Source organism: Elephas maximus, chromosome 22 (assembly GCF_024166365.1).
Source record: "Elephas maximus indicus isolate mEleMax1 chromosome 22, mEleMax1 primary haplotype, whole genome shotgun sequence".
Lineage (NCBI taxonomy): Eukaryota > Metazoa > Chordata > Mammalia > Proboscidea > Elephantidae > Elephas > Elephas maximus.
This window is the reverse complement of record NC_064840.1, coordinates 49775723-49791905: the sequence shown is the minus strand read 5'-3', so window position 1 is coordinate 49791905 and position 16183 is coordinate 49775723. Positions and strand designations below refer to the sequence as shown.

General features: G+C 38.1%; 2 protein-coding genes across 2 annotated transcripts in view; both read left to right on the top strand.

The window, feature by feature from the left end:
* ADAM28 (ADAM metallopeptidase domain 28) overlaps window positions 1-13476 on the top strand; it is an 82851-nt gene extending 69375 nt beyond the window's left edge. The window contains exons 16-23 of the mRNA XM_049865817.1: window positions 608-767; window positions 4144-4224; window positions 4538-4616; window positions 9338-9446; window positions 10381-10459; window positions 11071-11136; window positions 11596-11658; window positions 13389-13476. Of these exons, the coding sequence (XP_049721774.1) occupies window positions 608-767; window positions 4144-4224; window positions 4538-4616; window positions 9338-9446; window positions 10381-10459; window positions 11071-11136; window positions 11596-11658; window positions 13389-13409 (658 nt within the window). The 3' untranslated portion in view covers window positions 13410-13476. The remainder of the gene's footprint in view (window positions 1-607; window positions 768-4143; window positions 4225-4537; window positions 4617-9337; window positions 9447-10380; window positions 10460-11070; window positions 11137-11595; window positions 11659-13388) is intronic.
* A 2326-nt stretch (window positions 13477-15802) lies between these two features.
* The window catches only part of ADAMDEC1 (ADAM like decysin 1), a 58682-nt gene continuing 58301 nt past the window's right edge, over window positions 15803-16183 (top strand). The window contains 1 exon segment of the mRNA XM_049865496.1: window positions 15803-15908. Coding sequence (XP_049721453.1) covers window positions 15803-15908 — 106 coding nt within the window.

Below are 16183 nucleotides of genomic sequence, written 5' to 3'. Positions count from 1 at the left end.
GTTTGAATCCACCAGGTGCTCCTTGGAAACCCCATGGAGCAGTTCTACCCTGTTCTGTAGGATCGCTATGAGTCCAAATCAACTTGATGGCAGCGGGTTTAGTTTTGGGGTTTATGATGTTAGGAATCCACCTTCCTCATATCTTCCAGCTCCATCATACATATGACCTCCACTCCCAGGTGTTTTTCTTGGTCTGTGATAGCTTCTCTACTCTAGCTATTACATTCTAGTCAGCAAAAATAGAAAGAGCTGAGAATGGGACGTATCCTGTTAAACTTACTAAAGAATTTGCTATTAAGATTCTGCTTTCCTTCTCATTGGCTAGAAACTAGACAGTTGGCCAGAATTAGGTGTACTGGAATTTGGGAAATGTGTTTTTTGAGCAACGCTATGCCCTGCTAATATACAGGGATTCTATTCCTGAGAAAGAAGGGGAAAACGCATATAAAAGACAACTAGCAGTCTCTGTTGCAGAGAAAAATACCATTAATTAAACATTAATAGTCATAACAGGGTTTTTGTTTTTAGTCATAACAGATTTTCATTTATGTAAAACTGTATCTTAGGTCCTAGAATTTCAATATAACAAACTTTGACTTTTCCTCAGTGATGCCGTATGTGGGAAGTTGTTCTGTCGAGGTGGGTCAGATAATTTGCCCTGGAAAGGACGCATAGTAACTTTTCTGACATGTAAAACATTTGATCCTGAAGACACCACTCAAGAAATAGGCATGGTGGCCAATGGAACTAAATGTGGAAACAAGAAGGTAAGTTTAAATTGTGGTTTTCATGCAAAATATTTTTTAATGATTCTTAGTTATTCACTAGTTGCTGTGCTTTCCAATTATTGGGTTTGCCATGTCTTGATACAGCAGATAGAGGTTTGAATTTGTAGCACTATGAGAGCATTAAGTGGTGGAGAGCCTGGTAAATAATAAGAATAAGCACCATCATTAATATTCTGGATCAAACAGTATGGTGGAGTTTGAAAACTGACTCATATAGACACAATTTGAAGATGAGTTTGATTGTCATGCTGATAGCACATAGCTGCATATGTTTTGCTTTCCTAGCTAGACCTGGAAACCCACCGAATGTCCCAGGATGTGGGATATCTGGGCTTCAGTTGACAGGTTTGTACATCCGTTGACAGTATAACAATCTCATAATCTCAGGCACAAAAGCTACTTAGCCAGTGTCAACACATTAGCTTTGATAATAAGGAGGACCATCTCTCATCGTACATTATAAACTCACCGTTGAGTAGATTCCGACTCATAGCGACCCTATAGGACAGAATAGAACTGCCCCACAGGGTTTCCAAGGAACGTTAGTGGATTTGAACTGCCAACCTTTTGGTTAGCAGCCAAACTCTTAACCACTGTGCCACCAGAGCCGCTAGGACATTATAGTTACCTTATTTATTGCGTTAAGATATCTATACCACCCAAGAGCTGCCCTGACTCTCCATTGTGCTAAAGCCAATCTTGAAAATGTTATTTTACTTACTTAATCTGTTTTGGCTATTTAGATGTACATTTATTAACTGATGAAATGAACTTTGTGGTTCAATGTAGGCATTGCTCATAAATCATTTTAGGAAGCAATTATGGAAAGTATAATTTAATTCAGTACATATTTGTTAACTGCCTAATTGTAAAAAACAACCTGGTAGGTTGTACAGATAAAGAAGTAAATGGAGTTGCCATGGTCTTACAGCACCGCTCTTCTTTACCCCTATGATTCCAGATGGGTAAGACAGAATTAAAGGCAAGAAGTTTCACATTAAGTAGGAGAAGCCTTTAATTGGATTTGCCAGTTCCCAGATACTAATTTTCTCATGTTTTCTAATGGTGAAGCTTTCAAAGACAAGGCATTTGGCTCCCCTTTTCTGTCTCTTCTGATGAGTGTTACAGTACTTGGGCATATATCTCCCTGGGACTTTAAGGAGAGAAGAAATGCTTGGACTAAGGAGTCCCCTGACATTAACAACCAGTCTTATTATTATTGTTGTTTGTCTTTTGACTTGTGTAGTTATTACTTATGAAATACAGAATGGATTGGAGATTTTTTTTTATAGGAAGACATTTAGGTAGCTTTTATCAATCCTCTTGATTTGGCGTAACTAAGCAACACCATGAGCTCTAGGGTCCACATGCAATTCTCTTCCCCTGTCCCCTCCACACAGGTACACAATAAAGAAGACCATGGGTCTTTAGACCCACCCTCCCGTGATAAGTACATGCCTGAGGATTCTTTAACCAGCATCTCTTAGACTCTTAACATTATCTCAACTTTCTCACCTACAGCAGAGATGTTTCAATCTCAAGGCCTGTATATCCTTATTCAAGTCGTTGGTGTAAAACATTACTTCTACCAGCCACTCGATTTCCCTTTTTGTTTCACAATTGCTAATTCTCTTTATTTCTCTCTTAATTATTATCACAAATACATCATTCAATTTTGATTTTACAATATTTCTTAAGATCCTGTCACCCTGTAATACCAGTGTACATGCTGTATCAGTTAGGATGCTTTAGGCTACAGAGGAACAGAAAATTAGTAAAATTGTCTTAAACAGTTAGGACATTCATTATTTCACATAAACAAAAGTTCAAAGGCAGGAGAATTGTGGACCCTGTATGATTAATTCAGTAGTACAATGACATCATCAAAGACCCAGCTTCCTTTTATCTTTGCCTTCTGCCTTCTCAGAGTGCTGACATGTCCACTCAGGCTGGCTCCCCTGATGGTCCAGGATTGCTGCCCCATTTCCAAGTCATAGATGCAGATAGTAATGGCAGGGGCAGAAGGAAAGGTTTCCTTGCACACCTTTTCTGAAGAGCGAAGAGCTTTTCCCCACAATCACCCTCCAGCAGACTTGGCATTACGTTTTATTGCCTAAAATTTATATCACCTGTCCATTCCTGAACTTATACCTGTCAAGGGAAAGGAAATTATTATGATTGGCTGAGGTTCACTTAAATTCATCCCTAAAGCTAGGAAAGGCCTGAGGCACTCCTGGGGCATGTGAGTGTTCAGTATATGAATAAAGCCAGGTATCCTTGACATACAACACTGTCTGCCATGTATGTTAAACAAATTGTCTTATTATATATTTGAATCTTTAATGTCAAAATTTTTCAAACTTCTTTTTGATGGTAGAATATTTTGTCCAAATGAAATGATATGGGGATGCCTAAATATATTTTTTTAAAAAAAAGCAGAGTTGCTTTGTGTAAAGTGGGGTATAGGAAGGGCACCAAATTCCCAAGCCTGTGGCTCCCTCTTTGTGTTGCATGGAGCATAGTTTTCAAAAAAACTCTAACACTATTCATTTAGGCATGTATTCATTCGTTTCTTTAATATTTGCTAATATGTCTACTATGTGGAGCTCTGGTGGTGCAGTGATTAAAGCGCTGGGATGTTAACCAAAAGGTCAGCAATTCAAACATACCAGCTGCTCCCTGGGAGAAAAATGTGACAGTCAGCTTCCGTAAAGATTTATAGCCTTGGAAACCCTATAAGGCCATTCTACAGTGTCCTGTAGGGTCACTACGAGTCAGAATCAACTCAAAAGCAGTATGTTTGGTTTTTATCTATTATGTGCTTAGCACTACGTTATTAAACTTATTAAATTTTAGTGCGCAAAAGTTGGTAGCTACTCAACAAATGATAGTCACTCTGGTAATAATAAATAGGACAATAACAATATTTTTTATACTCACATAAATTTATAATTAATTTGAATTTCACATGATGTAATATTAGCATATAGTTTCTGTGATATTTTTGTTTGGAATAGTCAGCTGGTGTTATGTGCAGTGCTTAGTTCTGTGCTAAAATATCAGTCTTAAGAGTTGGACTGAAGCTGTGCATTAAGGGAATGATGCATGAGGAATGAAGTGAAGGAAGAAAGTCTTCTTTAAAGAGGACTTTCTATGCATTTTATTATAAAAAAATATTTAGATCTCATCTTCCTTTTTCAAAAGAATCCTCTGATTTCCCTAAGAAAAAGGTAAGTTTGATAGCAAAAGTCTTAAATCATAGTATATGAGGATAAATTCTTAAGAAACCAACAATTTGCAGAGGTGAAGCCATTGGACACTAATGTCAACCTTCTGTTTTTCACATCACTTTCAGGTTTGCATTAATGCGGAATGTATGGATATTGAGAAAGCCTACAAATCAACCAACTGCTCATCTAAATGCAAAGGACATGCTGTATGTTTTTAAAATATGATTCCCCAAGCTTTCTGAGTCTTAATTCTAAGTCAGTTGTGATGAGGCTAAAGCCATCTTTTCAACATTAAATGATTAGAATTAAGCTTGTTAACACTTCAGGGGTATGGTTCAATGAGAAATTTCTTCTAAAAATCCATTACTGAAATTCCTATTATTGAGTCATACATACATTATGTAAATAGATGAAATGAGACCTAGCAGGGATTATTCCTCTTCCATCCTTATGGATAAATAAGCCCTTGGGCTGTGGTAGATCTGGTGGGAAAACTAACAGGACCCGTTGCTCCTCTAGGTGTGTGACCATGAGCTGCAGTGTCAGTGTAAAGAAGGGTGGGCCCCGCCCAACTGCGATGACTCCACAGTGGTCTTCCGTAAGTCTAGTCTGAGGAACCTGCGCTCCTCTTCTGTGTTTTTATAAGATTTCATTGCCTCTCTTCTCTCTTCCTGGAATCCTTATCATGTAAATCTACATTGTAAGCATGATAGTATTTTTTAAAGTCTCTTTAACAACTTCTTAATCACATATATTCCACACCCTTATGGTTTTGGAAACCCTGGTGGTAGTGGTCAAGAGCTACAGCTACTAACCAAAAGGTTAGTAGTTCGAATCCACCAGGTGCTCCTTGAAAACTCTATGGGGCAGTTCTACTCTGTCCTTGTAGGGTCACTATGAGTTGGAATAGACTCGACAGCAACAGTTATTATTTTTTTTTATGGTTTCACTTTCCATACTAAAAGATTTCCTAAAATTTCATGTTTATCTTATGTTAATTTCCCAAATTTTCTTGTTTCACGATTCTTTTCCTTTTTCATAGCAGCCTCTACTAAATTTACAGATACAATATCCTCAACTCTCTGAGAATATCAATTAGATCATTTTATTTTTAGGTTCAATTCTTATCTCTGAATTATCTCTATTTCTTCGGAGTCTGATTGTTCTGTTTGTTTACCCTGCCTCTTTTATTTCATTGTGCTGGGTTTGTTGTTATCATAGTTTGTTTTGCTTTATTTATTTTTTTCCAATGTCAGGATACACTGATCCTTAGTTGAATGAGGGATTAACTTGACCTAAATTAGCTCACATGGGTTTTCTTTGCATCTTTGTATGCTTGTTGTACCTGCAGACAGCTCTCCTGATGGGAAATCTCACTCTGAGCTCTGTATTATTAAGTAGGCAAGGTGGGAAGGCCAGTAGGGTGAGAAGCAGCCAGAGTGGGGACTCTCACTTCCATTCTTCAAGGTGAGAAGTACTTTTTCTTGAATAGAGAGCTCTTTATTGTATTTCCCTTCTGAGAAAACTGCTTTCCCTCAGTACTTTCTCCTCGATTCTTCCTCTCTACCTAGGCAAGTATGTATCAGGAGATTGTTTCTGTTCTCCTTCAAAGGCCCATGCAAGCCCCCCTCCTTGAGAGAGCAGTTCTTGGGGAGCCTGTATGGAGTCCCTGGGTACTGCAAATGGTTAATATGCTTGGCTGGTAACTGAAAGGTTAGAAGTTCAGTCCACCCAAAAGCACCTGAGAAGAAAGGCCTGGCAATCTACTTCTAAAAAATCAGTCACTGAAAGCCCAATGGAGCACAGGTCTATTCTGACACACATGGGGTCACAGCAACTAGTAACCAGTCCTAATTTACTTTGATTCTTTTTTTTCTGAAAGAATTTTTTTCTAATATTTCCATATATTATCTATAATCTTTTTTTTTTTTTTGAGTGCCTTCCAACCTGGGGGGCTTATCTTCCAGCACTATATTGGACAATGTTCCACTGCTATTCATAAGGTTTTCACTGGCTAATGCTTTTCAGAAGTAGACTGCCGGGTCCTTCTTCCTAGTCTGGAAGCTCAGCTGAAACCTGTCCTCCATGGGTGACCCTGCTGGTATCTGAATACCAGTGGCATAGCTTCCCAGCATCATAGCAACACGCAAGCCCCCACAGTATGAAAAACCACTTTTGTATTGTGGTGTTGGCAAAGAATATTGAATATACCGTAGACTGCCAAAAGAATGAACAAATCTGTCTTAGAAGAAGTAAAACCAGAATGCTACTTAGAAGCAAGAATGGCGAGACTGCGTCTTACATACTTTGGACATGTTGTCAGGAGGGATCAGTCCCTGGAGAAGGACATCATGCTTAGCAGAGTACAGGGTCAGCAGAAAAGAGGAAGACCCTCAACGAGGTGGATTGACCCAGTGGCTGCAACGATGAGCTCAAGCATAACAGCGATTGTGGGGTTGGCTCAGGACCAGGCAGTGTTTCGTTCTGTTGTGCATAGGGTCACTATGAGTTGGAACCAACTCGACGGCACCTAACAACAACATAATCTTTTTATAGTATCCATTTTTTTTTTAATTTTTTCTTAATTACTTGTCATTCAAGATGGTAAGGTCTATTCTGACGTGCACTGTTAGAGTATTTCTTGAAAATCTTTACTTGGAGGACCCAAACCCATTGCCGTCGAGTCGATGCCAACTCATAGCGACCCTACAGACAGCATAGAACTGCCCCATAGAGTTTCCAAGGAGCGCCTGGTAGACTCGAACTGCTGACCTTTTGGTTAGCAGCTGTAGCACTTAACCACCACGCCACCAGGGTTTCCACTTGGAGGACAGGCGATGATAATTTACATCATATTACATCAGATTTATATCTGTAGGGGACCAAGGAGGCAGCTAGAGTGGTTCACAATACAAACAGGGAAGGTTTTCTCTGAATAACTTGTTCATTTGTTGAAACACCATCATGCAGTGATTAAATTTTACCCATCAGGTTTTCTTCTTTATGATGGTGAGTTTGGTTGCAGTTTCTGGGCTACTTCTTCTGATCCACTCATCAAAAAATAAAAAATAAAAAAGCCTCTGTTCAACAAGAAAGTGCCCTGTCACCAAAAGGAAGGACACCAGGGGATGATTGTTGTTAGTTGTTGTCGAGTCAATCCCGAATCGTAACAATCCTATGTACAACAGAAGGAAAGACTGTCCGGTCCTATACCATCCTTACAATCATTGCTATGTTTGAGCCCATTGTTGCAGCCACTGTGTCAGTCCATCTCGTTGAGGGTTTTCTTTTGCTGACCGTCTACTTTACCAAGCATGATGACCTCCTCCAGGACTGATCCCTCCTGATAACATGTCCCAAGTATGTGAGATGATGTCTCAACATCCTTGCTTCTAATGAGCATTCTGGCTGTACTTTTCCCAAGACATATTTGTTTGTTCTTCTGGCAGTCCATGGTGTATTCAGTATTCTTTCCCAACACCATAATTCAAAGGCATCAATTCTTCTTCGGTCTTCCTTATTCATTGTCCTGTTTTCTCATGTGTATGAAGTGATTGAAAACACCATGGTTTGGGTCAGGCACACCTTAGTCCTTAAAGTGACATCTTTGCTTTTTTTGTTTGTTCGTTTGTTTTTAAGTGACATGACAGCTTTCACAAAGTCAGGGATTCTAAATTTAAATTTGAATGGGAAAAATTGATCTGTTTTCATTGAATCCTAACTGAAATTTATTTTTTTCAACTATGAGAACATAAGGCAAAAAACTGCAGGGGTATTAGCAATGCCTGTGACTTCATCAGCAATAGAAATTACAAATATTTTTATATCACATAAGGTTTATTGCACATATCTTCAAATAAAATATATGCTTATCACTAGTTTGAAACTATGGCAGTTACTAATCCACTGCTGGATCTGATTATTTAAGGGCTTAATTAAAAAAAAAAAAAAAAGCATATATTTTACTATGTCACAAAATGCTTAATATTTTGATAGCTGTGGTTTTTTATTCTAATATAGTTACCAAAACCAAACCAAACCCACTGCTGTCAGTCAGGTTGATTCCAACTCATAGCGACCCTACAGTAGACCTGCCCCACAGGGTTCAAAGGCTGTAAATCTTTACTGAAGTTGACTGCCCCATCTTTCTCCTGCAGAGCAGTTGATGGGTTCCAACCACTGACCTTTCAGTTGGCAGCCCAGTGCTTAACCACTGTGCCGCCAAGGCTCCTTCCAATACAGTTAGCTTCCTTTTTACTCCTCCCCATTCTATTAATGGATTTAGAAACGTTCAAACTAGACCATAAAACAAACCTTGATCCACTAAAAGGTTGAAATAATACAAAATATGTTCTCTAACCACAGTGGAATGAAATTAGGAATCAATTACAGAAAGATCAGGAACAAGAGAAGGATTCTGTTTTCACCACTACTTTTCAACATTTAGAGAAAGTAGATTAGTGTTAAAAGCCCTGGTAGTGCAACAGTTAAACATTTGTCTGCTAACCAAAAGATTGGTGGTTTGAACCCACCCAGCATCTCCACAGGAGAAAGATCTGGAGTTCTGCTCCTGAAAAGATGACAATTTAGAAAACCCTATGGGGCAGTTCTACTTTGTCACGAGAGGTCACTATGAGTCAAAGTCAACTTGATGGCACCTAACAACACAATAGCATGTGTGTTCGGGGTGGGGGAGGGTGTTGTTGCTTTTTTTCATAGGTTTATTTCCCTAAACAATGTATGTTGATTTTTTTCCTGTTTTTGAACTTTATGTAAAAGGAGTTATTTAGTAGGCACCAGTGGGTCACATGACCTTTTTTCTCCATATCATATAAAACGAACATCAGAAGAGCACCAGATTGTGTCTCTGTCAATTCTCTTACATCTCAGCTACTTTTCTTCTACAAGCAGGAATATAACGTCAAGACTTCAGTTTTTCTTTGTTTCTTTCAACACTGCATTTTAAAAATGTTTCACTCCTGCTCTACCATCCTCCTCCCCCATATGTTCTTCCCATGCCCAGACCCTGGGTTTTCCAATGATTGCAGACATCATGTCTTCAGAGGATTCTCAGCAATATAATGCTTTATATATTTCATATTAAATGCCGCATATTTATTTTTCCTATCTAAATATTATCGCAATAAACATGATCGAAATACATTTTCATCATTTGTAGTGAAAGACCTTCTAGAGAATGCATGCTTATTGGGGGAAGAGTAGATGGAACTTGTGCTAAATAAAAAAATAATGTCTACTGTGATGGATAGATGTAAATTTCTTATACCCCTGACTAGGCCCCTGTCCTCCTTGCTGCAGACTTCTCCATCGTGGTTGGGGTGCTGTTCCCACTGGCAGTCATATTGGTGGTGGTGGTTGTAGTAATCCAGCACCAAAGCCTCAGAGGAAAGCAGAAGAAAGTTCAAAGGTAAGCCTTTATCTTGCTTCAGAGACTTTTTTGGCCCCTATTTAAGTATGACCCAACTTCTCAAATTTAATTTTGGTTCACTCCAATATTCAGAAACATGTGCAGATGCTTTTCTTTCTTGGACCAGCGGCTGGGACTCCCTTTTACTGGGAAATCCTTTGCAGGAAGATATGTGTCATTTTCCTTCTGTTAGTCACTGTATTTATAATTAACAACAGTAACAATAGCTCCTATTACTAAAGATACTTGTTTTTAGAATACAATATTTAACATTCCTTGATCACTAAGTGTAAGACAAGCACTATGCTAAGCCCTTTCACATAAATTGTCTCATTTAGTTTTCACAACTTCTTAAGGTAGTTGTTATTTTTATTTTTTATGTATAAAAAGGTGTTATGTTTATATATAAGTAGAAATATATGTTTAATCTTTACAACGGTCTTACAAGGTAAGGTACCTTACATTTTTCCTGATGTGGAAATAGAAGCTCAGTGGAGTTAATGACTAATTACAAGTCTTACAGTGTACATCATGGAAACTTGATCTGTACCTACATCCATTCATCTTAGGAACATGGTCTTGACACTATAGTATCTCTCTAGCACTTTTAAAAACTGATTGTTTCACCCACAATGGGTTTTGAAATAAATACTGAACAAATAAAAATCATTAATTAAAACTGGATACCATTATTATTAAGAATCAGGTCTTTGAAGAGAATAAAAAAAAATCATTGGTAGTAATTATAAATTATAGGACAAGAAGGAAGCTAATAGAGAACTAAAAGTGGAGTAATTTCATAGGGGGCAGATAAAAACCTAGTCATTAACCAAGGATGACACAATGGACAAAGGAAGATGATACATGTCACTTGTTTCCCCATCTCGCTGAAGGAACTGTTAAACCAATTTGCATGAAATGTTTTCACTCTTAGGCCACTGTCCAGCACTGGAGCCAGACCACACAAACAGAAGAGGAAACCCCAGATGGTAGAAGCTGTTCAGCCCCTGGAGGTGGACTATAATTTGTATTGTTTGTCGTGGGTCCAAGTTTGTGATCCTGTCATTTCTACCCTGCAGTGTTTTAGAAATCCATCCTGGCATTTACTATATAGCAATGACTGTAGGCTCTGTAACTACAAAGTTGCAGGCCCTCCTCCTTTGCCCTTTATTAAATGCAAAAGAGAGCACCTCTTAACGTGAGGCTACTTTGCAGGAGTTCATGAAATGCAAGGAGAGTAAAGAGCACAAGAAGAAGCAGATGCCAAATGTCCCTCTCTGATTCTAGGTTGATCTCCGTATTTCTTTCGCAGTTTCCTTATAGAAACAACAATGAATATATTAACCTTTAGTTCTCTGGTTGTGTCCTATAAGTTTAGAGATGTTAGCTAAAGTTGGTTAAGGATAACAAAGTGGGTAATGATGTTTTGGATGGAAACTTACCATTCCTTGATAATTCTTGGTAAGTACACCCCAAAAAGGCAGCGGCTGACTCGTGATGATTTCCAGTCTGGTCTCTTGGGTTCACCTTAGGTCTTTGTGTCCATGCATTGAAAGTATTGCTTATTCGGAAGCTATACTTAGGAAAAGTATGCTTTCATTTAAAGACATTGTTTCCTTTTTAGATGAGCCAGATGAAGCTCCACATGTCTGACCTGCCAGTAGAAGGCAATGAGCCTCCAGCTTCTTTTGTGAGTGTAGCAATTTCTCTGAAAATGTCACCCCAGTCCAACCTCTAGGAAATTTTAGTGACAGACAAAGCCCTCTGTGCCCAGTTGTTTCTTCAGAAGAATGTTGAAATCTGTGTGAATATTAATATAACATAGATGCTCCGGCAAAACTTTTTGAAACGGTAAAATGTGAGAATGTATGACTGTCTTTTATCCTCCTGAGTTCCTCTAAACCTGAATACCCAGCCAGGAAACTAATAACTCATTACAGGCAGAGAATTACTAACCTGCTTCGTAGCTACCATCGTGTGTCCCTTGTGATATGAATTATTTCTGAATTGTATGTGTGTAGCTAAATTAAAGCACTCAAACTTCCAGGTTTAGAGTATGTTCATAGATAGGGTCATAAGTTCTCCATTTCTGAAAATGATTTAATCTCTTTCATTAACCTTGCATTAAAAATCTTTATCTTTTTATTAGCTACTAACAAAGCCGAATTTTCCACCACCACCAATTCCTACATGTGTATCATCTTCTTTCCTTGTAAGTATCCGATGGTCAGAGTGATTTTTTTTTTCTTTTGAATGCCTCTTTTCCGCATATGTGTACCCAGTGAGAATGCTGTCTCAAAATCCATGGGTTCTTTATCAGGATATGTGCTCCCTGGGCTAACCAGAGGTATTATAGCACATTTGTCTTAGGGATATCTGAGAAAATTAGGCCTATTTACTGTCTATACATTATTGTGGGTATCAATCCTTTATTATGAAGAATAGAACTACTGTTAAAAAAAATGATAAGAAATGATAGTTTTGCTGTGTGAGGTGAATTGTCTCCTTCAAAGGGTCATGTCTAGACAATTATTTTGGGGGACTTTAAATTTTACTATATAAATGATACTTTTCTTTCTTATTATCCTAGAATAAATCCTATCTTTGTTACAGTTTCCTGCAGGAGGTAGGGAATAAAAATTAAACCACATACAGGCAAACCTGGAATAAAAGTCACGTACTCATGAAGTAAAACTAGAAGTTATTCTCTCTGCAAGTCGCTACTGAGTATGTTTGCTTTTGTTTGGTATGCTACTCTGTTCTGAGTAAATGAGAAAGAACTAAAATTTAAATTCATTTATTTTTTTCAAGAAATTTTTATATTTTTTGTGAGATAACAACCCGTGTACACACGAAGCACTTAATTACCCAGTTATTATTTATGGCAAAATGAGCACCCTAACAATAAGAAAATGTTAAGGGGAAAATTATTGGAGTCAGAATGGTTAAAGTGGAAAGAAGTTCCACTAACTGAGTAGTTGGAATTTGAACTGGACTTTGAAGGTTGAGCAGAATTTAAATGGGTGAGGAGGAAGTGAGGAGTGATTTCAGATAAGGAAATACATATAAGCTAGTATGATAGTATGATGAAGGAGCCCTGGTGGCACCATGGTTAAGAGCTCAGCTGCTAACCAAAAGGTTGGCAGTTCAAGTCCACCAGCCGCTCCTTGAAAACCCAATGGGGCAGTTTCTACTCTGTCCTATAAGGTCACTATGAATTGGAATCAACTCAACAGCAGTGTTTTTTTTTTTTTTTAATGATAAAAGCCTAGCATTTCTAATGTCCCAGCCTTATTTTTATCCCTAATACAGTATAAAGGCACAAAAGTACTTCCCTCTACTGTTTTCAAGGATAAGCCAATATCTGCATAAGGTAAGAGATCCATAGCCAAACCAGTTGAATCTTATAGTACTTCTAGTTTCAAGGAGAGAAGTTCCAACCATGCCTTCTAAACTAAGTCACTAAAAACAGTATCTATATTATTCTGTGGTGGGTGCTGACGTGAATGTCTTTATTCTAAGTTGGACCAAAAACCAAAAGGAGGAAGATGGAAGGGTCTTAGCTAGACAGCTCTGATGACCCAAGTATTCTTCATTTTCTCAGAAATCTTCCCAATGGGATGGTGGGAATGAAGGAGATCTCCCACAGCATAATCATCTAGTATCTCATAACTCACTATTACTCACTCTCTCCATTTTGTTCTAATTAGTTAGGTGATGTTTTGATCCCAGTGTGGTGTATTTCTCACCTTCTTCCCTACCTTTTCATGCTTTCACTCCTTCACAGTTGATATATGAAAAACCCAGTGCCGTCGATAACCTATATAATAGGATATGTGACTACAAGGAATTAATTTTAATTTCTAATACTTTATAATTACATAATTCAATATATCTAAATTATTAGGACAAGTTGATTATTTAATAGTTTTGTTTTTTCAGGGCTCAAATCCAAAAGTCTGAAGCAACATCTAAGCAAGAATTGGTGAATAAATGATCAACTTAGAAGTCTGGACAATTTGAATTGAAGAGAAATATACTCTCTTTGATGCCCAAGGAGTTAACATTTCTTGATTCATGTTATTTCTGAAGAGATTAGAAAAGGTTTTTCAGGAGAGACATACCCTTGAGAATCTTTTTATGAATTTAAGATTTCTGTTCTCCATACTCTTGGGCAGGACGATGACTTTGAAGAAGCAGCTATGGAGCTGAAATCTCTAAATCACTAATTGTCCACTCCAATCTTTTTTTTTTTTTTAACTATGATTCTGACAAATATTTTTTCAAATATTTTGAACTCCTTGATTTTCTCATTTTGGTAGAAATTAATCAACTCTCTACTGAAACACAAACCAAAAAAAAAAAAAAAAAAAAAACACAGGGAACTAGATGAAGTAGGAAAAAAACTGCAAGTTTATCATTAAATGAGTAGCAGCATCCTGATTGTTTTAATCACTAGCTTATCAAATTAGAACCTTCAGTTTAGAAGAAAATGATGTAAGCATTATCTGTTTTATATAAAATGTCTCCTTCTGACATTATTTTGTAATAATGTCCTTATTAACTAAAAAAAATGTTCTATTATAGATATTTATATAACTTGATTACTGGAAGGTTAGAGTAAACTTCTTTTTCTATATAAAGAAAATTTTATTTAAATAAATTAATATTATAAATGAGAGGTTGCAAACTGCTGACCTGTAGGTCCTGTCTGGGCTGCAGATGTATTTCATTTGGCCTAAATGATGTTGACCACATAGTATTTTTAAATGTTTTGAATTTATTGCCAATATTTAAAAATTGGGAGTTCTTACATAAACTTTCAGATTCCCAGCTTTTTAAAAGTAATCAGATTGTCTGCAACACTGGAACCACATTGTCTAATAGCAACAATCAGCTTAGTTGAGTGGTGGTAGAGCAAGCAGTGTTGGTTGCCTGCCAGATAACCCCTTCTTCCTTGCTTCTCAGAACTCTTACTATGTTCAAGTACAAATCCCTATTACTCTCAGACAATCATAATAATCTCATTTCCCTTACCAATTGTTGATTTGGAAGTAAGCATAATACCTCTGTCCTGTCAGTGAAATGAGAGAGGAGGCATGTTGGAGAATTTCTGGAGAAGATTCCCATGTCCTTTCTTCTGGATATTAGCACCTGGACATCGTGTCTGATGATGTTGCACCCATGTTGTAATTATGAATATGAGGACAAGATGATATCTTGAATTAGAGCAGAAAGATGAAAAGAATAAAACCTAGTCAGTCCTTTAATGATGTCATTGAACTGCCAGATTAACGAATGGTGGAGTCACCCCACACTTTGTTGAGACTTCTTGTTATGTGATCAATAAAGTTTCCTCATTGTTTAAGCCGTTTTGAGTTGGGTTTTCTCTTACTGGTATCCGATGAAGTAGCTGCCCCCATTATCAGGTCACATGCTTTCCACTTCATTGTCACAGCCGTATTTTTTCTTTACTCAGCCTGCTTCACTCATTTATATCACTTACCTGGCCCCTACAGGTCTTTCTCTCATGGGGGGATTTACCCACAAGAAGTTTATTTGCCCTTGTAGTGTGAAATTCCAGATTTACTCTGGCCTCAGAAATGAAGCTCGATTTTCATTAAGCCCAGAGTGCAACTATAAAATCACCCTCGCTGTAGTAGCTTTTCTTTCCATGTGGGACTGTGTTCAAAAGCACCTCAAAAAGTGTTGCTTCATCTGCAGTGTGAGTTTCTAGAAGACCCTGCACTCACTAAGAAGTAAATCACTATTTCCTGTAAGGCCAAAATCTACTGTGACCAACCTATGAGTCTTTGCCGTATTTATTTGTTTGTTATTTATTTGTTTACTTCCTATCCTTGGCAATAGATACACCTCATTCTTTTTAATATTGATGAAATGGAAATCTTGAACCTATGAGTCCTCATCTAGCTACCTACCATGCAACAGGGTAGAAATAAACCATATTTCTCAGAGAGTGACATCTAATACATCCTCGTAGGCTCCCGAGTTAGGGCACTAGATCACTGCATGATGTGGAATCAGTTTACTAAAAAGCAATTTAGCCTTTTAGTTTAGTTTCTGAGCCTCGCCCGGACTGCCTTTAACCTGGATTGTCTAAGGGCCCTGCCAGATAACCAGTCTTTACCTAGATTGGTTGAGGAGTTCTGCTCAGTCTGGCCTTTACCCTGATTGGCTGGAAAGCCCCACCCAGGAACTCACTCATACGTGGATTGGCTGGAGGGATGCACCTGGTGACTGATAAAAACCGCTAGAACACTGAGGCTCAGCTAGGGCCTTCTGATTGACAAGAGTCAGAAGAGAAGCACCTACTTTGGACATGGGGGCCCTGCACTATGGAAGCCAAGACTGGGCGAAGCCGCAGTGGCGACAGAGGTAGTAGTGGCAACGGTACCGGAAGAGGCAGAGACAACGAACAAACGCAGATAATGGCAGCGCAAGGTAAATACTGAACCCTGGCAGAGAGCTGTGAGGAGTGGCTGCCCACAATTCCTGTTTGAATGTTTCCTGATGGGTGAGAAAGAGCATCCTTTTTCGGGAAGGGTAAGTGGGTCCCCTTGAAATATCGAGGTGCTATACTGGAACCCCTCTGGAACCTCACCATATGAATATCTTTGTTTCTGTTTATATCCTCAGTTTATATGCTTCTCTGTTATAATAAAGTTAGTATTGCAGATACGGTGTTTCTGTGAGTTCCCTCAGGTTGTTGCAGTGAA